Source organism: Eubalaena glacialis, chromosome 8, assembly GCF_028564815.1.
Source record: "Eubalaena glacialis isolate mEubGla1 chromosome 8, mEubGla1.1.hap2.+ XY, whole genome shotgun sequence".
Taxonomy (NCBI): Eukaryota; Metazoa; Chordata; class Mammalia; order Artiodactyla; family Balaenidae; genus Eubalaena; species Eubalaena glacialis.
In genome coordinates, this window is record NC_083723.1 from 87,676,673 (window position 1) to 87,699,671 (window position 22,999).

The following is a 22,999-nucleotide window of genomic DNA, read 5'->3' on the forward strand; positions in this document are numbered from 1 at the left end:
TGCCAAGATGGCCCATGCTGGCTTTTCTTGATTAGAGATGAGATCTATCTTGTTGTATGGAGAGGATGGAGTTTGTACACTTGGGGCCATAAATAACACATCTAATGAACCCCATTCTACATGAAATAACTTCCAAAAGTTGGTAACACCTGTCAGACCCCCTTCCTTCAGGTTCACATATGAGCAGTTTTACCAACCATTTGCTTGTATTCTGTAGGCAACTGAAGGTTTATAGAGGGAAATAATGCATCCATTAAACAGAGAGATGAACTGATGACCAGTTAGTAGGACAAGCCGGTGACCAGAGCTGGTATTATTCAGAGAGAAGTTACACTTAAAGCCATGAAAGAACATGGAATCTGAGCCAATGAGTGTCACTGGTGAACACGCAGACCAGAGGGCTAAGCATTGAGGTTGTGACTGATTTAGAAAGAAGGAGAAAGACACGGAACCATGTAGGAAACCCACAAACACTAATCAGACAAGGAGGGAGAATCTCAGAACTGAAGCTTAATGAAGGGAGGGGGGTAGTTTCAAGAAGATACGAACGAGCAGCTTTGCCGAGTGACACCAAGACAGAGTGAAGACCACTCGATTTAGCAAACGGGAGGGCATAGGTGCCATCAAAGACAGCAACACCAGAGGGAGGGAAATTGTTATTCATCCTAAGATTAAGTAGATTCCAAAGCAACATGGATGACATATACTGACAGCACTTAGATCTGCTTGGAATGGAAAGACAGAAAATAAATTACACTCCAGCAAGAGAGTTACTAGGTCAACAGGAGGATTTTCCAAGGTAGGTATAGAAGAGCTTCCTGTTGAAAGCAGAGGAGAAAAGAACAAATGAAGGGGATTTTGATGGGCAAAGCCTCAGGTAAGGGGAGAGGACAAGTCAAAACACAGGTGGAGCAAAAGAGATGGGGGTTGGGACAGGCTGAATGCCTTAGGAAGAGAGTGGGGACGCGTCTTCCCTCCTCTGCTGGCAGTGGAAAAGGAAGACACCATGACAGGAGACAAAGGCATCGAGTGGTCTGTGGAGGTGTGCAAACACATAGCAGAGAACTTCCGAGGCACGGACAGGAGCAGTGGCTTTCTGGCTTCAGTGTACTCCTCGTAAAGAAAGGCATGTGGGGGAAGGACAGAGGCAGGAGAGACTGGAGGACCAAAGAGCATGTGCAAGGAACAGAGGGGCTGCTTCCCAGAATACTGGTGGGTGGCCAAGAGATGGGAGAAAATATTGTGGAGGAGTACTAGGGAGCCAGTGAATATTCCATAGCATGAACTGGCTGCATGTCCAGTTAGCATGCTCCTTTATTACTAGCTGATGCCTCCCTCCCACTTGCTCTTTAATTTTTTCTCCTTCTAAACACTTACAAAGCTAGGCAGAGAACGAAGGAGAAAGGTGGGAAACTGTGCACAGTGGAAGGGCAAGTAAAAACAAAAATCAGAGCATCTAATTTTCTAATTTCATGAGAACTTGCTTAAACTAGCAGCAATAATGCCTTTACTGAGTAATTACTCTGAGCTGGCAGTGTCCTACATTCTTTTCATATATTTTCTTTAATCTTCACAACCATCATAGAAGTGGGAAATTATTATCTCGACTTGACCAGGCCAAGATACCAAGGTTCACAGAGGCTAACTGGGTTCTCACAGAAAGGGGGGCTCCAGGGCCCACACCCAGGTTTAAATGTCCCAGAGCCCGTACTGTGTCTGTTAGGACACACTGCCTCTCAGCATTATGCCTCGTGTCAAAAGTGCTAGGGGTTCGACACTCTTGACTAAGAAATACGCTGTTCAAAAAACATTAGGTTAACAGGAAGAGTGGATGGGGAGCCTTTTTGGCTCTGTGTATCCAGACAATCATCACCTACAGCCTCAAGTGGCTCTTGAGGTTGAAAGCCAACAACAGACAGTGAAGGCAGGAGCAGAGGCTGCCGCTGTGAACAAAGGAGCTAGCTGACAGCTCTTTCGAGAGCCTCATATGACACAGCAAACTCCAGTTGTGAGAAGCTCCTCGGGGCTTTTCCTGTGGAGTGGAAACACAGAATTGTCTCCTCAAAATTCAGAAAGAAGATAAACCAATCCACTCCAAGCAGACATCCCCTTGAACCTCATGGGCCCTGGCTGAGCAGAATTGATCCCCACTCAGGAAGCTCCCTCTCCTGGTTATTCATTAATTAAATATTCACTTCTTAAGGAAGGTTGTTCACCAGGCACTAGAGAAACAGTATTCAAAAATGGCGTAACTCGGGCTCATGGCTGTTTCTCACGAGCCCCTGCATGATGCAATGTGGGCGGCCCTGCTTTGGACTCACCTAATGCTCGTCACAAACCAGATTAAGGACCCATCCCTGGTCGGCAGAATCACAGTCTCTGCAGCTGGGCTGGGGATGTGCATTTCTCACCAGCTCCCCGGGTGACTCTTGGGCACACAAAAGGTTGAGGACTACTGGTTTAAGCTGATTGACAAGGACAACATAGTGTGACAAGTGGAGGGGTACTGGAGGTTTGGGGAGAAGATGGGGCAGCAATGCCTGACCCAGCTTCCAGAAATTCCTTTTAGTGAAATGGTAGCTAAGAGCAAAGGAGCAAAGGTAACGTGCAATGGGAGAGAAGCAGGGGGTGTGACCTTTACTGAACAAGGTAGAAGATTAGGAGAAAAACCCAGTAATAATCACTGCTCAAGTCTTCCTTGTTTGTGCAAATACATTTCCAATTCTTGTGCCAACTTCCAACTCGATCAAGAAACAGCACCTGGGGACCTCCCTGGTGGCCCAGTGGTAAAGAATCTGCCTTCCAATGCAGGGGATGCGGGTTTGATCCCTGGTCAGGGAACTAAGATCTCACGTGCTGCAGGACAACTAAACCCGCGTGCCACAACTACTGAGCTCACGTGCCTCAACTAGAGAGCCTGTGCGCCGCAAACTACAGAGCCCATGCGCCACAACTACAGAGCCCACGCACTCTGGAACCCATGTGCCACAACCAGAAAGAGAAAACCCACACGCCACAACTGGAGAGAAGCCCGCGCACCTCAATGAAAGATCCCGCATGCCTCAACGAAGATCCTGCGTGCTGCAACTAAGACCTGACGCAGCCAAAAATAAATTAAATAAATAATAAATAAATCTTAAAAAGAAAAAAGAAACAGCACCTGATACCAACACTGCCACTCTCTCCAACTTCAGCGGCTGCAGGGCAAAAAGGGACTGGGTCTCTAACTCTTTGTGGAGGTCTCCATATGGCATTAGCAGGAGCCCTACAATTTAGCCAACGGTTTAAAAGTTCAGTCTTCAAAGTACAGGAGGCCTGGGTTTGTGTCCTGGTCTCACTGACTAGGAAATCATCTAACTTCTATGAACCTCAATATTATCATGTATAAATCTAGAACCATCACCAAGAACGAGACAAGGAAACTTCATGTGCCTCTTGATATGATGCCCTGAAGAGGACACAACTTCATCTCTCTTGCCTGTCTGCCAAAAATGCAAAACCTGAATCTAATTGGAAGGAAAGATCGGAGAAACCCAAACTGAAGGACACTCCACAAAACAGCTGTCCTGTACTCTACAAAACTATCAAGGTCACAAAAGATGAAGAAAGACTACGGAACCATTCTAGATCCATGAAGACCAGAGAGACGTGGCAATAAATGTAATACATGATCCTGGAGGGATGTCAGACTGTGAGGAAAATACCTATCAAGAACCTTATTGGGATACTTGATGAAATTTGAATATGGGCTTTGGGCTTTGAATTAGATGATAATGTTGAACTAATGTTCAATTTTCTGGTTTCTTTAAAGAGACTGTGCTGTGGTTATGTAAGAGAATGATTTTGTTCTTAATGAGGACACATTGAGTATTTAGGGGTAAAGGAAGATGATGCTCCTAAGTCACCCTCAAATGGTTCAAAAGGGGATAGGTATACTAGAGAGAGAAAAAACAACAAAGCAAATGAAGCAAAATATTAATAATTAGTGAATCTCGATGAAAGGTAGACAGGAATTCCTTTGTACTATTCTTGTCATTTCTGCGTGTGAAATTGTATTGAAGTAAAGTTACTCTTCAAAACTATCAGGCCATGAAAAACAAGGGAAAGACTTAGGAATTGTCAAAGACTCAAGAAGACAAAGGAAACATGATGACTATTACAATGCAGTTGGTATTCCTGCACTGGATCCTGTAACAGAAAAAGGACATTAGTGGAAAAACTGATGAAATCCTAATAAATTTTGTAGTTCAGTTACTAGTAATCTACCATAGTTTTGGCAAATGTACCTCAGTTATATTAAGATGTTAACATCAGGAGAAACTGAGTGAAGGGTATACAAAAACTCTCTATACAATCTTCGTAATTCGTCTATAAATTTAAACTTGTTCCAAAATAAAAAGAATATTTAAAAAAAAAATTATTAAGACACACATACAGCAAAGGCCATCCCCAAAGGCAGGAACAAGACACTGACTCCACAGGCCCCTAAGAGTATATATCAAGAGCTACTGTCTTAAAGAAGAGGTTTCCAAACACCTTGGGCCATGGCAGAAGCAAAAGGAAATAATCTACCTAAACCACTGACTTAGAATCACTGGGGCTGGGGCCCCAGAGAACATTTGAACAAGTGCCCCAGGTGGTTCTGATGTGGCCTTGGGCTTGGGTACCTGGTATCCAGCTCAGCATTTCTCAGACTTAACTACAAAAGGAATCCCCTGGGGATCTTGTTAAAATGCACATCTGGGTCAGGAGGTCTGGGTAGGGTCTGAGACTCTGCATATCTACTGAGCTCTCAGGTGATACTCAAGCAACTGGTCCTCAGCCCCACCTATGGAGAAGGCAAAGCAACAAGATAGAAGGGGCCTGGGTCCATGACACTGGAGCATCATGCCAGCCCAGGACTGCCATGTGGACTTGAGAGGCCAACTTCTATCTCTTTGAAACCGTTGTTCTCTTGGGTTGTAGACAAACCTAATCTTAACAACATTTAGTCTTCACCAAGTAGTCCAGCCATATTTTAAAGTAACAGTCAACACATATCCTCTCTCAAACAGCATGTGAAAAAAAGGTAAACAATTGTTGTCTGACACAAATGTATATAAAATTACTGGGAGGGCTTCTCTACTTTCATGGGTTGCTTCTGAAGTCAACAAAATCTGCCTCGGAGAACAGTTAAAATGACTATGACATGCTGGTCTGATGACACCTTTTTTGAAAACAAATCTAAAAATGTACCCTTTCCTACATTCATGCTCAAACTCAACTAATTCTTATTTGACCTTTATAATTTATTCTAATGAATCCTTTGGATGCACACAATGCCATGTAAATCTTGCAGTGGTCTTCAATCAGATAATAAAATCTGACCAGAAAAAAAAGTATAGATCATAAAATAGTATCAGAAAAGTATAGACCATAAAATAATATCAAGAACATAAAAAGTGGAGTTGCCATGGTACCCTAATTTTGAAAATGTAGAAAGCCATCTAGAATCCTATACTATATGCTTCATGAAACCCTTAAGCATACACTAGGCCTCAATTTTTTTTTCCTTTAAATCATTTACAATGACAAAACTCACCTTCCTGAGATAGCCTGTAATCAATAGTAAATGAGAGTTACATCATAAGACTGTCACTACACAAGCTAAATGATGCCTCCATAGGTAAAACCATTTTAAAAATCTTCTTGATATTTTTTCATTCAGTAAAAATGTACTGAGTATTTATTACATACCAGACAATATACTAGACCCACAGTGCATTTTACTCTAATAAAAAAATTACAACTGGCTAGGATACAAGACCCATCCCTCTACACTAAATTCATGACCGAACTTTTTTTTTTTTTTTTAATACAGCAGGTCCTTATTAGTCATCCATTTTATACACATCGGTGTATACATGTCAATCCCAATCGCCCAATTCATCACACCACCACCACCACCCCCACCGCTTTCCCCTCTTGGTGTCCATACGTTTGTTCTCTACATCTGTGTCTCAATTTCTGCCCTGCAAACCGGTTCATCTGTACCATTTTTCTAGGTTCCACATATATGTGTTAATATACAATATTTGTTTTCTCTTTCTGACTTACTTCACTCTGTATGACAGTCTCTAGATCCATCCACGCATGACCAAACTATTAATATGACAAAGTAGCAACGTACTTGTTGGCTGCTTATGCAAAAACCAAAGAGAAGAGTGATTCCAAAAATTAAGCTTTGTGCTGTCTATGATAAAACAATCAGCATACAGTCATGAGTCTCTGCAAGGCAGGGCTGGGACAGCCTCCACTGTGTCAACTGCCCGGAGTCTAGTCCTCATGTCCCTCCTGCCTCCCTCACAGCTTCAGACACAAACCCTGTATTGACACACTCCAAGTAGATGTTGGATGAGTATAAAAACCCCATCCATCGCCATTGCATGTGGTACGGAAATCAAACTACACTGCAACTATTATCGCACCAATTTTTCAGCACAGACAGAGAGAGGACAGGAGAAAAAAGAGCTATCTGAAGTCTGTGTAAATTCAGAATAGAAGGGAAACTAAAATAACCCCTAAACGACTGCCAGTATTACTAACCTGGTCGATTTCCATGAGCTTGGGGTAGGCGCCAGGCCATTCTATGGCCACCTTGACGATGTCCGCAGGCGGCGGCATTGCAAATCCCCGGAATATCCAAAGCCGGTGGAAGTGGGATCTTACAGTGTAGATGGCCGCACGTGTCTATACCTAATGAGGAATGACAAAAAGAGAAAGAGAAGTCACTCGGTGCAGATGCGGGGAGAATTTTGTTTCATCACTTCCTGTTTTCACTGGTGGTTTTGGTACAAGAAACGGCTCTGGGTGCAGAAGACACAGGATGCCAACTGCACCATTCACGGGTGGCTCCAGAGGAGAGAAGGCAAAGGAGGGGAAGGTGCCAATGCCCTGGAATTGAAGACGAGGCCCCGGAGAGGCAACAGCCTCCCAAGTCCTCAGTGGGAAGCAAGGCATCCCTTACTGCCTGCTTCTACTCTGAATGGTGCCCAGGGTCTGAATGAGCCTGGCTCACTCTGCCCAGAAGTGCATGCAAACTCCTCATGCTCAGAAGCCTCCGGAAGGACAGATTGCCCAGGAAGTCATGGCCAGGAAGCAGCATATCTTTAAAGTGTTTTCTGTGTGTCACAAATAGAGCTCCTCCGCACTATAGCAACCAGGATATCATAAGGAAGGCGCAATGCCCCAAGGTTCACACACATGCACACACACTCCCTCCCCAAGGCCAGTTCACAAGATGCGAAGAAAATTAATTGTAGCGGCTAGCGGTAGCGGTTAAATGTAACAGCATTCAGAACAGACCTTGAATTCTCACTGGAATGAATAGTGTTGCTTACACAAAGGAAGTAAGATTATCCTCTGCTGCCTCTCTCTCCCAGACTCACTCGTTTCTTTTAGGATAACTTTTTTAACTTAATATTTTGGGGGGCTTCCCTGGTGGCTCAGTGGTTAAGACCCCGCCTGCCAATGCAGGGGACACGGGTTCGAGCCCTGGTCCAGGAAGATCCCACATGCTGTGGAGCAACTAAGCCCGTGCTCCACAACTACTGAGCCTGCGCTCTAGAGCCCGAGCTCGCTGCAACTAGAGAAAGCCTGCGTGCAGCAACAAAGACCCAACGCAGCCAAAAGTAAATAAATAAAATAAATTAATTAAAACAAACAAAAAATAATAATAAATAAATAAATAAAAACTTAATATTTTTGAACAGGTAAAACACTCATGTGATTCAAAACTTGAACGTGTGTGCATGTGTGTGTGTGCATGTAAAGATAGTGTAGAATCTCCCTCCTCCCGAAATGATACACCCACCCAATATCCACTTCTATCCCCACCACTCCAGCTAGCCACTGTTACTAGTTTCTTATGTATCGCTCCAGAACTTCTTCATGTACGTAAGTCAAATGCAAAAGCATATTATATTTCCCACTTTCTTTATATAAAAGGCAGCATTCTATACCCTGGTTTTTTTTCATTTTATGTATCTTCTAAATCCTTCTATATTAGTACAAATTTTGTGTCCTGGTTCCTTCTACAGCTGCATAGTTGTTTTTTGTATGGAAGTATCTCGTTTTTTAATATTTTATATGATTTCTTTTTTTATGTTTATCAGCCTTTTATTTTTTTTTTACATCTTTACTGGAGTATAATTGCTTTACAATGTTATGTTAGTTTCTGCTCTACAACAAAGTGAATTAGCTATATGTATATATATCCCCAGATCCCCTTCCTCTTGAGCTTCCCTCCCACCCTCCCTATCCCACCCCTCTAGGTCATCACAAAGCATCAAGCTGATCTCCCTGTGCTATGCAGCAACTTCCCAGTATCTTATCTGAAGAACCAGTCCCCTGCCGTGGGCCACTGGGTGAACTCTCACCTTTGGCTGTTATAAACAAGCCTCTGGTGAAAAATCTTATGCATACATCATTTTGCTCATGTGCAAGTAAATTTTTACAGTAGATTCACAGAAGTAAAATTGTTGGGTCAAAGAGCATAGGCAGTTTTAGATTTTGATAGCCGTCTCCAAATATATCTCCATAGTGAGAGTTGTACCAATCTATACTCCCTTTAGCAATGGATGAGGCTTGCCTCTTTACACACAGACTCACCGACAGATTGAATTTTTGCACACCTGATGCATTGGAAAAAAATGTATCTCAATGTACTTTCTTTTTATTTTATTTTATTTATTTATTTATTTTTGCCTGCGTTGGGTCTTCATTGCTGCGTGCGGTCTTTCTCTAGTTGCAGCGAGCCGGGGCTACTCTTCGTTACGGTGCGCGGGTTTCTCATTGCGGTGGCTTCTCTTGTTGCGGAGCATGGGCTTGAGGCGTGCGGGCTTCAGTAGTTGTGGCACACGGGCTCAGTAGTTGTGGCTTGAGGGCTCTAGAGTGCAGGCTCAGTAGTTGTGGCACGCGGGCTTAGTTGCTCCACAGCATGTGGGATGTTCCCAGAACAGGGCTCGAACCTGTGTCCCCTGCATTGGCAGGCAGATTCTTAACCACTGCACCACCAGGGAAGTCCTCAATGTACTTTCAATGTCTATTTCTCTTATTGTGAGAGAGGTTGAATATAAAGATGCAAAGTCCCCTGTCTACTTTTCTGTGAACTGTCCAAATACTTTGCCTTTTTTCTACTGGGTTCTTAGTCTTTTTTCAGAAATTGATCTCTGTATGAAGACGCTAATCAAACATGTGCCTTTGGTTCTTTATCAAACCGGAGTGGGCCTTGTCAGTTACTATCCCCGATCTCAGTGGCCATTGGACGTGACTAAGATGATAGAGATAGCAGAGTTAATAATGGCAGCCTAATGGCAGTTAATAATAACAACACCAGCAGTTATATGAATAACTAACTTCACCAGAGCTGACAAGTAAAGGAAATGACCCAAAACAGAACTGCTGTCCCTTTGGCCAAGGATGATGAAGACAGCCTGGTGTGAAGATAATGAGTGCTAACCAGCAGGAGCAGATCTTCAAAGCAGTGGTTCAATAGCTCGTTCAACAAATAATTACTGAGCCCTACTCTGTACCAGCCCTGTTCTCAGTGCTGGGGATACAGCAGCAAATCTACACGTTAGGTGGCATCAAGGGACATGGACAGAAATGAATCAGGGAAGGAGAATCTGAAGCATGTGAGTGTATCTGTGTGGGAGGGGCAGGACTGCAGTCTTAAATAGGGAAACCAGGGAAAGCTTCAGTGAGACACAGCATCTGAGTAAAGACCTATGAGAAGTGAGGAGGTGAGCCATGTGGACACCTGGAGGAATCATGTCACAGGCCAAGGGAACACGTCGACTGCAACAAAATGCACAACTTAAAAGTTGAGAGTTATGTTTTATTCATTGGACATTCTTAGGACTTCAAGCCCTGAGGCAGCATCTTAAATAACCCTGAGCAAACTGCTCTGAAGCGGAAGGGGGAGAGCCAGGATATATAGGAGTTTTTGCAACAACACCAGGAAGTCAGAACAAAGATTACTGTTAATAAAAGAAAACTAGATATCTCAAGTTAAAGAATTTAATGCTTTTCTTATGTATGGGAAGATGCAAGAGCCTGGGCTCACTGAAATCATTCCTTTGATATGCACCTCAGCTATCTGGGGCCAGTAGTGTTTCCTCATCCAGAGTTTCCTCAAGCTGCACCATCGGGGGTTGGCTGCAGTCTGATGACTGCTAGATGGCAAGCGTTCTTTGTTTCCTTCCTGAGTGCCCTCAGGGCTCACAATCAGGGTGGCTGTAATGTGGTGGCTAGATCCTTTGTTTCCCAATATGGTAGGCAATATTCTATTTCTCAAACAGCAAGTGCAAAGGCCCTGAGGCAGGAGCATGCCTTGTATGTTCCGGAAACAGGTGAGTGGCCAAAGCCAAGTAAGTAAGAGCTAGAGTAATAAGAGAATGAGTTCCAGCAGCTGTTGGGTCATAACTTGGTAGGTTCATTGACCGTACTCTTGACCCCACTAGACACTCCTACCCCAACTCTTGGTCGTGACTTCTAAAGAAGAAAGTTCATGTCCATGCACATCTATTCAGAGTATAAATTGGTATAACTTTCCAGAGGTACTTTTGGCAGACTGTACCAAAAGCCTTAAAATTTTGTGTTCCCTTTGAGTGATTTTACTTTTCTAGGATGTTTCCTCAAGAAATAATAATTAACTTAACCACAACAATGCCAACTGCTGTTTGGGTTGTAATTCCCAAAACTTGAAAACAATTTAATATTCAACAACAGGGACTTCCTACATAAATTATGGATCTCATAGGTACAAATACAAGCAGACAATCTGCACTGGGACAGACTTCTTCATAGTCTCTACGCTCTTTTAATTCACTTGAGAATTCCAAGGACAGTGTATTTTATCTGTACCAAGTCACTTCAATTCAAGATCTAGATTCAATTACACTTCCTAGAGTAAGAGTTAAGAAAACAGGTTCTAATGTGAAAACAGACTTGGTGTAAATATCAGGTAACACTATTCAAAACAAAGAACACATAATCTTGGTGGTTAAGAGAGTAGATAATAGAAATAAAAATGCATTTTGAGCATCTTCGTCCCAACTCTACACAAAATAGTCTAGAATTACACTGAAAGAGGTCATCTGGCCTTCCAGGAATCAAAGGCCAAGTGTGCTTTTTTCCTTTTTAACTGATATTTATTTCTCAAAGACTCTTCAGACAAAACCTGTTGAACAGGTGAGAATAGAATAATGCAGTTCTCCCTGTGTCTCTGTGGAGAACAACATAAGAGCAGTGTACAAAGCAGCCATTGAGAGCAAAGAGGCGAGGGTTCATCCCTTGGGAACTCACTTAACCAGCCAAATTAGACCTCATCAGTTTTCCCCACGTTAACAAATGGCACAGACAGGGTGCAGCCCGGCTTCCATGGGTACAGTCAGGTGCACAATTGCAGAATGAATAATCTGATCCACATTATTATCCTCAGAAGTCCACATTTTATCCTCTTGAATTTATATTTCCAAGAGGGAACAGTTAGCTCTGAGGCTTCTATATATAGTCACTGTTGCTACTGATGTCATTCAGAAGAGAAAGTTTCTAGCTCAGGTTTTCTCGCCCTTGGCACTGTTAGCGTTTGGGGCCATAGTCCTTTGCTGTGGGGCTGTCCTGTACATTGTAAGATGGTTCGCAGCATCCCTGGCCTCTACCTACTAGAGGTCAATACTCCTCTTTAGCTGTGACAGTCAGAAATGTCTCCAGACACTGCCAAAAGTCCTCTGCGGGGCAAAATCATCCTCCAGTTAAGTTGTGAGCTACCAAGTTCTCTGGGCAGATTACTAATGATCAGGGAAACCCATGGCTGAACTTCACACAAGACAAATAGTCTCATCAGACTCTCCAAGAAACATCAACACGCAGGCCCAGTGCTTGGTCAGGCATAACTGAGATGGAAATGCATTTCTAAATTTCAGTCAACAAATGCAATCTCCTAGAGTCTTTGCTTCCCCAGGCACAGCACTCATGGCACTTGAGTCTTCTGGTCAGCCTCCCCCTACCACACCTGGAGCACTCTTACGGCAGGGTGCACATCCTGAACACCGTTACATCACCAGGGCACACAAGCATCTCATTCATGGCGTAGGCTGAATGCATACTTTCCACGACTGACATCTCATCAGAGCTACTGGCGATAAAACCAAGTCTAGTCAAAATTGCCCAGTAAATATAAGCTGCATGAATTTGTGTAATAAACTCCTTGATATAATAATTCTTATGCAAACTAAAATTTAAGAACCACTAAAGGGAAGTGTAGGCTAGACCTTCCAACCACTCTGCCTTGTGGTTCTCCCTACCTAGGGAATGAGTGGAGAATTCTACAATGTTCCTGCTTGACTGCTGATTGATTTACTTTATTCCAGTACCAAGATTCTACAATCTTAATATGCATGCCAAAGGGATTGTTTATAGTTGAGTGAATTAAATGAAAAAAAGGAGTCACTTCTCACTTGGGAGTTAGTTACCAAAATCTGCATGTCAGATGTGACTCTATAACCCCCGAGCAAGTTGAAATTGTCTTTATCATTCTGCTGAATGTCTCTTTCTTATCTTTGGGTCATGTCTCCAAGACAATGGAAATAAACCACTCTTGATTCCCATCTAGAAATCTGTCTGTCACTACACATTGTTCTAAGCCCAACACGTGTCTGTGTTGGAAACTCATCTCACTAAAGTCTCTTAAAGATCTGTTACATCTCTCCCTGTTTTTCCAGGCAGCTTGATTAGGTCTTGGAGTTCATAAAATTCCCAAATACCTCACCCATTTTTTTCCGCTGAATTTTCCATATAGTTTTAGCTTTGGGTCCCTGAATGGCTTTAAACCCTTTTATCTTATTTCTAGTCTTTCTGTTACACCAGCAAACCCTATTAAGAGAATAAAAAGTTAAGCCTATAAGGATGTTCTATAGGACCTGTGTAGTGGGAAAACTAGCAGGATTGCCCTGGTGAACTGTGTGCCGCCACAAACTGAAAGAGCCTGACAGATGGATCAGTAGAGGCCAAAAGGCAGATCAATGGGAAAGAAACACCAAACGCTGGAGAAACGATTTGCTTCAACTCCTCTGTCCCTTTTCTCCATAGGCAAGCTGTCCTCTGTCCCACTGGCCATCATTATCCACTTATGACAGATAATAGGTTTATAATGATTATGGGAATGAATAGTGGGGAGGGAGAACTAGTCCCATATTTTAAATGTTAAGTGGTCCTTGATAGAAAAAGAAATAGACAACGTTTTCCCTTGGCATTCGAGTTACATACAAAGGAAAAGGACCTCTGAAAGTGGCACTGAAAGCAGCCTTTCTCTCTGTGCTATGTAGAGGAGGGGGAAAAAAAAGAAATCAAACAAAAAAAAAACCTTTCCTCAATCCTCTTAAGTTCAAGAACTGCGGCATGCAAATTAAACTAACAAAACAAAGATTAACAGGAGAAAAAAAAGTTTATTTATTCATGCAATGCCTATACATGCAGGAGAACTCAGAGATGAGTAACTTAAAGAGATGGTTAAAAGTTGGAGCTCACAAACCATCTTAACAAGGGGTGATAAAGTGTGGAGAAAAGGCTAGACAAAGGACAAGGGGTTAGGGTTTCTTGAGTGGGGGTAGGGTGGAAATGTATGTTGTGGAAAGGTAACTTGGAAATATATGGTAAGAAAGGGTTGCTTAGTAAGGTTTGTTATGCCATCTCAAGTCCTCTCAGGTGACAAGAATTGTCTCTGGAATAGTTCTCTTTCTAGTTTGGGAGAGAAGGACATTTTTATAAATGGAAATTTATGCCCCGCTTTTAAGTAGAAAGAAGAAGGGCAGAGAGCTCCTTCTGAATATACTGTTTCTTAATTGCTTTCAGCTCAAAAATAATCCTTAATGCAAAGTGGAATATTTTGAGGTGGCATCTTCCAATCTCCTTTGACTACCCTGTCTGCCTTGAGCGCTCTAGTTTTCTCTTTTGAGGACACTGCCTTGCACCATACACTGTGCCTCAGAAGGCTCACTGGAAACAGATCTGCATAAAAGTTTTGTTCCCCTCTTCTTTGTACAACATTCTTTTTATTCCAAATAGACTTATAGTATCTCAACACCCTAACTGTCTAGGTAGAAGAATATAGGAAATAGGAGCTGTCAGCTGGACATTATTTGGGATGTTGTGATCATTCAGACTTGCTGAACTCTGCCTTTGTTTCCCTTCCCAAACATATAGCAGGGAGGGACAGACATTCCTCTTTACCAGTCACATAGGTAAGCAATGACTGCCAAAGGTGGTGGGCGTGTGCCCCGTGCTCTGGAGGGTCCGTATGGAGCGATAAATGGTGGGGCTGCCATCTCAGATTCTCCACCTGCGTTAGGGAACTGATGGCCATTGTGAGAAGAGTGGAGGGCCAAGGAAGAAACTTTACGGCTTCAGAAATGGGGCAACACTGTGCGAGACACAAGCATTCAGACGAAAGTAAAGAGAGAATTGAATCAAATGCAGAAACCCAATATTTCATTTTATGGATATGCTGTGCACAAAAGCTTCATGTGGTAATCTCACTATTAACTCGGCCCATTTACTTGCCAGGTGGGGAAATGTGAAATTAGATACTCTTGGCTACGATATGTTGCAAACTTGCAGAGAACAGTGCTTCCACAGCATCTTGAATTCTCATCATGGAGGCTATGGGATAGTTGGCAGAAAGGGGCAGGCACGAGCTGAGAGCAGGCACTGAATTGGGCACTTGAAATACACACTTTCTCACTTATTCTTCACCCCAGCTCTGAGCGACAGTTGGCACTATCTGAAGTAAATGAATGAAGATGCTAAATCTCAGCAGTTTGAATAACTTCCTCCAAATATTTACATATTCTCAAGATGATGGAGGCCTCTCTATCATGATACCTATTGTGGGCTATTGTACTTCCCCCTCCAAATTCACATGTTGAAGTCTCAACTCCTAGTACGTAAGAATGTGACTGTATTTGGAGATTGGGCCTTTAAAGAGGTAATTAAATTAAGATGAGGTCATTAGGGCAGCCCTAATTTCATCTGACTGGTGTCCTTATAAGGAGAAGAAATTTGGACCCAGGTACAAAGGGATGACCATTTGAGGACACAGGGAGAAGAGAGCCATCTACAAGCCAAGAAGGGAGGCCTCACTTTGCCAACCCTGCCAACACCTTGATCTCAGACTTCCCACCCCCAGAACTGTGAGGCAATAAATCTGTGTTGTTTAAGCCACTCGATCTGCAGTACTTTGTCATGACAGCCCTAGCAAACTCACAACACCAAAAACAGAAAACATAAGGGGCTGATAGTTTAACACAAAGATGCTTAAAATCTTCTGCATTCCAAAAAGCACCATAAAAATTTAAAGACAAGGGCTTCCCTGGTGGCGCAGTGGTTGAGAATCTGCCTGCCAATGCAGGGGACACGGGTTCGAGCCCTGGTCTGGGAAGATCCCACATGCCGCGGAGCAACTGGGCCCGTGAGCCACAACTACTGAGCCTGCGCATCTGGAGCCTGTGCTCCGCAACAAGAGAGGCCGCGATAGTGAGAGGCCCGCGCACCGCGATGAAGAGTGGCCCCCGCTCGCCGCAACTAGAGAAAGCCCTCGCACAGAAACGAAGACCCAACACAGCCAAAAATAAATAAATAAATAAAAATAAAATTTATAAAAAAAAAAAAAATTTAAAGACAAATAAGAATCTGAGAAAATATTTGCAACAACTATGACCCAACCTGGCATAAATATCATTAATAATATAAATTTATAAGAAAAAAATACTTGTACAACCTAAAGGAAAAAAAAACAGAGCAATTCACACAAGAGGAAATATATGATCAATAAATACCTAAAAACTTCATGCTTAATAAGAGAAACGCAAATTAAAATACAAAAATACCTTTTTTGAATATCATTTCGGTAGGAAAGAAACAAACACTTATTGATTGGTCACACAGCAGGCAAAATAATATTTTCATATATCGTTACCGTCAAGAAAAAAAAGTAAAAGCAAAAGCCCTTTGAAAATAAAAAATTAATTTATTTTTAATCCATAAAATTTAGAGTAATAAATTTGGCTGTTATAATTTCGGTTCTGATGAAACCACTAAAGCAGCATTTCTTAAGCACTGCACTAATGACATTTTGGCCCAGATCCATCCTGGAGACTGCAGGATGTTTAGCAGCATCCCTGGACTCTGTCCATCAGAGGCCAGTAGTACCTCCCAGTCGTGACAATCAAAATGTCTCCAGACATTGCCCAATGTCCCCTGGGGTACAAAATCACCCATGGTTGAGAACCAGGTCACTCAGGTGACTGATTCTAATCTTGCTTTTTAAAAAAACTTTTTATAGAGACCAACTTTACAAAGTGGATATTAATAGTCATACATATAATATTTTAACTGCAAAAAAGGGAGCTGAGATATAGAGCAAGGATCAATTGAAGAAAACCAACAGGAAAGGGAATTTGACATAAAAACATGAATACCTTGATACCACTTGAGGATAATTTTGGAACATTTTACTCCAGCGTTATTTCCTTCACACACAGCTCTAGCAAGCTCTTGTAGCTTCAGTTTTTGTCCGTCTAGTGGTCTAGTGAGCTTTTCCATCTCTTTTCTTCAGGTAGCAGGCCCTGTCCCACCGGCTACTAACCAAGAATAGGCATGTGGCAGGCCTGGCCAATGACAGCACCCATCTCCCTGGCAACAGTGATTGGTCCATGGGACAGACATGGTCCAAGCAAATCGATTTCTGGGGATTGATTTATGAGGCCTGGAAGGAGAGAGTTCTCTCTTTCTGCAGGGCTTGTTAAGCTGAAGCTGTCAGCAGCCATATTCCCTCCAGAAAGGGAAGGGCCATCTGCTACAGGAAGGACTGAGGCAAAGAGAAGCAAAGACAAGTAGAGAGGAGAGACAGGAGGGAAGAAAAGAGGCCAGGAGTCCTAACTATGTTGAGTTTCTGTCTCCTACATGTTTCCTTCCGATCTCTGATTTATCCTAATATTCTTCCTAGATTTATGAACTCTTAAATTCCCTGTTATGCTAAGTGAGTTTGAGTTAGGTTTCCACCACCTGTAATTGAAAAACTCCTAACTAACAAATCAACCCTACCATAACTTTTTACTGCCCTGAGTTAGAATCCTGCCATTCCCTTAGAGATGACTGGCACACAAAACACACTGAAGTTATACAATCTAACCTCGCAGCCTAGAGGGAATGATACTGTGCTCCCCAATTCTAGAGCTCTGATACCTGTACGTGCATATTCCTGATGGAGCCCTCAGCGCCTAGGAGCTGCCTTTGCTCTGCTGGACTGCTAACAGAAGTCATGCCTGCAATTCAGGAATTAGCCTTAGTCCAGCATTTCCCACACAGCACTGTTTCTTTGAGATATTAATTAATTTAATGCAAAAAAAAGTCAAAGCTCTTGTAAAACATTGAATGGATAATAGCTAATAATAATAACTACTTCATGGACTATATAGTTTTCATAACAACCTTATGAAATAGGTACCATTTACTAGACCATTTTACAGACGAGGAAACTGAGATGCAGAGACATTTAAGTAAGTTGCCCAAAGTCTCATAGCCACCTATGGAGCCCAGCCAGAACTCAATCCACATCTGTCTGATTCCATAGCCCATGGTTTTAATCACTATACCATATTTGAAAAGGGTTTATTTACTACAGGACTTATCGGGCCTTTAACGTAATGTAGGTGTACTCTGAAATCTTCATATCCAATATACAATATTTCCCAAATGTATCTGTCCAGAAAACTCTTTTATCTTTTTCCTAGAGCATCCAGTGACACCAGTTTCTCATGGGACACACTTTGAGAAGTGATGCTTTGAGTCCATTTGCCTCCTTTGTCTCTCAGGAAAAATGAATTGTTGAATAGTCTTGGCCAGAAATATAGTGGAAAGTGGCAGAGAAAACTCTCTCCTTTAGTCCCGTATTGAATTATCATCACCTGCGTCTACGGGATTGTCTCCAGGAAAGCAGCCCAGTTCTTTGAGTAAGTCTTTCCAATTCACACAGGAATTCAACTAACCACAGCTTCTACTGTGCAAACCGTCAGAAGATAAATAACAAAAGAAAGAGAAGATTTGTAATTGTGATAGCTAGAATCTGAACATCTCACTTCTTGCTTTAAATCTCTAGAAGGTGATTCAGGGCACATAAACCCTTCTGGCTCCAGCCTGCCTCTGAGCGCCACAACTCCAGTGCACCCTTCCCCACCAACTGTATCTCTGCATCCTACCCCCACAGACACAGGCAAAGACTGTAAGTCAGACATGATGACAAATAGGTTTCCCCTTAAGATCATCGATATAGTGCTTTTGCAGCGGCTGATAGGAGCACTGCTTAAAGAAGGCAAGCCCCAGACTGGCCAGGTCAGGACCACTCTCCGAGTGTACCATGATCTACTGAATGCAGAGGGACAGCACCGAGTAAAATGTTGGCTATTGGGGCTTCCCTGGTGGCGCAGTGGTTGAGAATCTGCCTGCCAATGCAGGGGACACGGGTTCGAGCCCTGGTCTGGGAAGATCCCACATGCCACGGAGCAACTAAGCCCGTGAGCCACAACTACTGAGCCTGCGCGTCTGGAGCCTGTGCCCCGCAACAAGAGAGGCCGAGATAGTGAAAGGCCCGCGCACCACGATGAAGAGTGGTCCCCGCTTGCCGCAACTAGAGAAAGCCCTCGCACAGAAACGAAGACCCAACACAGCCAAAAATAAATAAATAAATAAATAAATTTATTAAAAAAAAAAAAAAATGTTGGCTATCGAGTAAAATGTTGGTTCTCTCTCTCCTCATCAAACTGCTGGCCATTTCCTGGGCTTGCCAAATTCTTGTGGCTCCTGCCTCTGTTCATAATGTTCCCTCTGCGTTCCAGAATGTCTCTTCCTCTCCCATTGTGTTGGCTTCAAAAATTCCCACCTAGACTTCAAAGCCAATTTCATGTGCCCGCTCCTCTGAGAGATCTCCCTGACCCCGGAGCCTCCAAGGCTAGAAGCAACTGCCACAACATCTGTCTTCTTAGGTGCTTACAATGCACCAACCAGAGCACCTTTCTACACCTTATGCTATTAGGTTATGAGTTCCCCAAGGGCAGGGGTCATATATCTTACTCATCTCTGTACCTCTGTTCCTGACCAGATGGCATGGCAAACAGCTGCTCAATAAATATTTTTCAGACAAGTGAATAAATAAACGAATGAATCACTCTTTCCTTAAAAGCAAATTCAGAGATTTTTTTTTTTTGATGTGAGAGATTACTCAAACCAATGATGCATTTTTAAAATCCAGAATTCCTTGCACAGAAAACCTTTAGGAGCTTCTTCAAGCAGCACCCGTTCATTTGTCCCATTGGACAGAAACAGAAATGGAGATGCTCACAGGTGAGAGCAGGGTTGATTCCAGATTCATTTTCCTCCCAGAGAAATTCTGTCAAAAACAAGATGAGATCAGAGCCGCTGATTCTCATCCCTTCAACTCTGAGCTCTCTCTCTCACACTTAGGGAATCGGCATCTCAAATGGAAAGTTCATTATTTTCAAACTAATGTACACACTTCCTCCCTTGTTGTGGTTTTTGGATATTTGCTTTTCAAATTCCTTTTCAGCTGTTGTAATGCCAGTGACTGCTCCCCTCCTCTCCCCAGCATCTCTCCCAGCTACCCTCCTCCAGCAATCCCTGTCACTCGGTGATGTGTGCTGACATTCCCCAGTGGGGCAGGCAAAGCTCAGGCTTAGTTCCCTATCTCAGAACCCAGACTCGAGGCCACAGGAAACGCTGGAGCATTTCCACCATCCTGTGAGCCAAACACTCAAAGTTTCCAAACCTGCTGATCAAAAAACAATACGCAAAACCTCTCTCCTTCCCTCTCCAGCAACAGCAGAGCCCTAAAGGCCACCCTAGGAAATTCGATTGCATCAGATTAGCAGTGAGGGCCTTCTGCAGAAGGCGGGTGCTGGGCTGTGCTTCCACAGGCTTCCACCTGACAACTCAGCACAGAATTAGTCATACTGAACAGCAGTGCCTGACGCAATGCCGCACGCCCCATGCACACAGGATGGCAACAGCCTCTGCCTTTTTCTCCCTCCTCTGGCGTTTTAGGTTTTATTCTTCAGATGAGCACAGGCATGTGAGTGAGTGTTGTCAGATGTCTGCCTGGGTTAATCCTGGTTCTCCATGTCCACAGCTCTGTGACTCTGGACGAGTTACATAACATGGCTCACCCTCAACTTCCTCATCTGTAAAACTGAAGCAACAGTAGAACCTTTCTCATACGATTGCCGTGAAGACTAAACACATAAAGCAACGAGAACAGGGTCTGCTGCGGCATTATGATGATTATTAATTTACCAGGCATGCGGTACCTGGATGAATAAACTGGGTGATGCTGTCTGTTGTCTCCTCTAGTGAAACACACGCAGGTCCCACTGCACGGCAATTATTTTTCCCTTAAGCATCATAATAGAGGTGGACAAACTGTTATGAGAGTCGAGAGGGAATGATAACTCAGCCTGAACATCCATGGAGGTTTTATAGATTTGAATTTTTTTTTTTTATGGGTTTTAAAGGATGAGCAAAAGTTTCTAGGTAAGTGACCGGGTTGAGAGGAATTGGAAGAGGAAGGTTAGGGTTAAGATTCTGGAAGGATTAACCTGCACTGCAAAGGCAGGAAGTCACAGAGAACCGCCTGAGCAGATAACCTGCTGAAACAGAAGAGACCCATTTTCTCTCCTGACCACAGGCCCAGGTCTCCCAGGAAGGTTCTCTGAGTATAGCGAGGTGACCGGGACTCGACTTCTTCTAGAACCTTTCTCCGCAAGGAGAAGTGGATGAGGTCTTCAGTTATGAGGCAGTTAATAGTCCCCAAACAAGGACCAAAGGGGTGCTCTCTGCACAGCACGGGGGCTTGCCCCAGTTACTGCACAGCTCCCCCAGCTGTATGTCCTAGCAGCTGTGCAGAAGCTGAGGTTTCAGTGGGGATAAAGGCACAGTGGCCAATGATTACACAGCTCCTCTTGTGGCTCTAAACAGAAGAACCTCAAAACGTTTCTTAGGAAAGATATTGTTAGAAAACATGAATTTCCACCATTTTCAGGGTTTTAGATAGTTTATCCCTCTGGTTACTAGGCACAAACCCACACACCCCAGCAACACAAACAGAAACAAAAGCCTGCAGGTTTTTCGCTATCTCTTTCACCTTAGGAGGTGCTATCAAAACTCCCTGGATTGTAGGAGAGAAGTCTCTTCCTTCTGGTTTTTATCTGGGTTCCCTCACAAGTTTGCTGCAGTTTATCTTAAGATAAAATACTATCAGGGGACATGCTAGCAGCAAGGACAGGTGGCCACACTTTGAAGAGTGTTTCACACAAACACCAAGATAACAGTGGATCCAGGGGGCCCAGTGTTCCTTGTGGATGGAGAAACAAAAGGATTGCTCTTCCACACACACACACACACAAACATATATATATGAATCCCAAAACTCCTCACCATGTTTATTTAAAAATAAAACCCGTGGGGGCTTCCCTAGTGGCGCAATGGTTAAGAATCCGCCTGCCAATGCAGGGGACATGGGTTTGAGCCCTGGTCCGGGAAGATCCCACATGCCACGGAGCAACTAAGCCCGTGCACCGCAACTACTGAGGCTGCGTGCCACAACTGCTGAAGCCCATGCGCCTGGAACCTGTACTCCGCAACAAGAGAAGCCACCACAATGGGAAGCCCGCGCACCGCAACAAAGAGTGGAAATCTATAAAAAGAAAAGAAATCTATAAAAGAAGAAAAAAGAAGAAAAAATCTAAAAAAGAAGAAATCTATAAAACCTGCTCGCAGCAACTGGAGAAAAGCCCGCACGCAGCAACAAAGACCCAACGCAGCCAAAAATAAAAATAAATAAATTTTAAAAAATAAAATAAAACCAGGGTACAAACTGGGGGAAAGGTGGCCTGCAGTTCTATTCTGAAAGCCAGTATTACTGATTACACCTTGAGGTTATTGATATCCAGAAGATCACATTCTGGATGGATTTTTTTAAAAATGCTTTTCCCCTTCACTTTTCACTGGGCAGAGCTTCCCTACAACCTGTCTGCATGCCCTGGGAAGTGGTGAGATTAAAAACTGATAAGAGGAAGATAGAAGGATTCCAACTCAGTGCTGGCAGTTTGCTAACTGAGTAACTTTTAAAATTTATGTTGGTTAATTAACAGGATGCTGATGATTTAAGATTCTTTTTAGTTAGCAGATGCAAACTATTATATATAGAATGGATAAACAACAAGGTCTTACTGTATAGCACAGAGAACTATATCCAATATCTTGTGATAGACCACAATGGAAAGAATATAAAAAAGGAATGTATACATATGTATAACTGACTCACTTTGTTGTACAACAGAAACTAACACAACATTGTAAATCAACTATATGTCAATTACAAAAAAAAATCTTAAAGATTCTTTTTATCTGTACTCAGTTCTAGCAAACTTCAGACTCAACCTGCTAATATCTGTTTTGATAAGGACTCAGTCATACAAAAAACAAACCAACAAACCGATAATAATAAAAACAACCCTGCACACACACACAAAACCTAGCTAGATTAGTGAAGGAGACTGTGAAGCAAATTAGAAAGAACTGCCCTGCATCTTATGTTCCTACTGTAATATACTTTGCCTTGCCTAGAAAAAAGGTCAGATATTCTAAATCTTTGTGGAACACTTGAGTTCTGCTGACAGGTCTGGTAGTGGGGTCAGATACTAGGGCCTAATTACCTGAAGCATGAATTTAATGAATGAGGTCAAAGAAAATCAGATTCCACTTGATACCTAAGAATCTTACTTTTTTCCGATTTGCAAATCAAAGCCAATGGCTCCAAACTTTATAGAGGCAAGATGGCATAAGAAAGAGGACGGGTTTTAGAGTCAGACACATCTGGATTTGAATGCAA

The 22,999-nt window shown here is 42.9% G+C and overlaps 1 protein-coding gene across 3 annotated transcripts in view; it reads right to left on the reverse strand.

The window, feature by feature from the left end:
- The window catches only part of ELMO1 (engulfment and cell motility 1), a 560,600-nt gene that overhangs the window by 454,994 nt on the left and 82,607 nt on the right, over nucleotides 1-22,999 (reverse strand). For all 3 annotated transcript variants that reach the window (XM_061198670.1, XM_061198671.1, XM_061198669.1), the window contains one exon: nucleotides 6,586-6,735. In XM_061198670.1, the coding sequence (XP_061054653.1) occupies nucleotides 6,586-6,663 (78 nt within the window). In that variant the 5' untranslated portion in view covers nucleotides 6,664-6,735. The remainder of the gene's footprint in view (nucleotides 1-6,585; nucleotides 6,736-22,999) is intronic.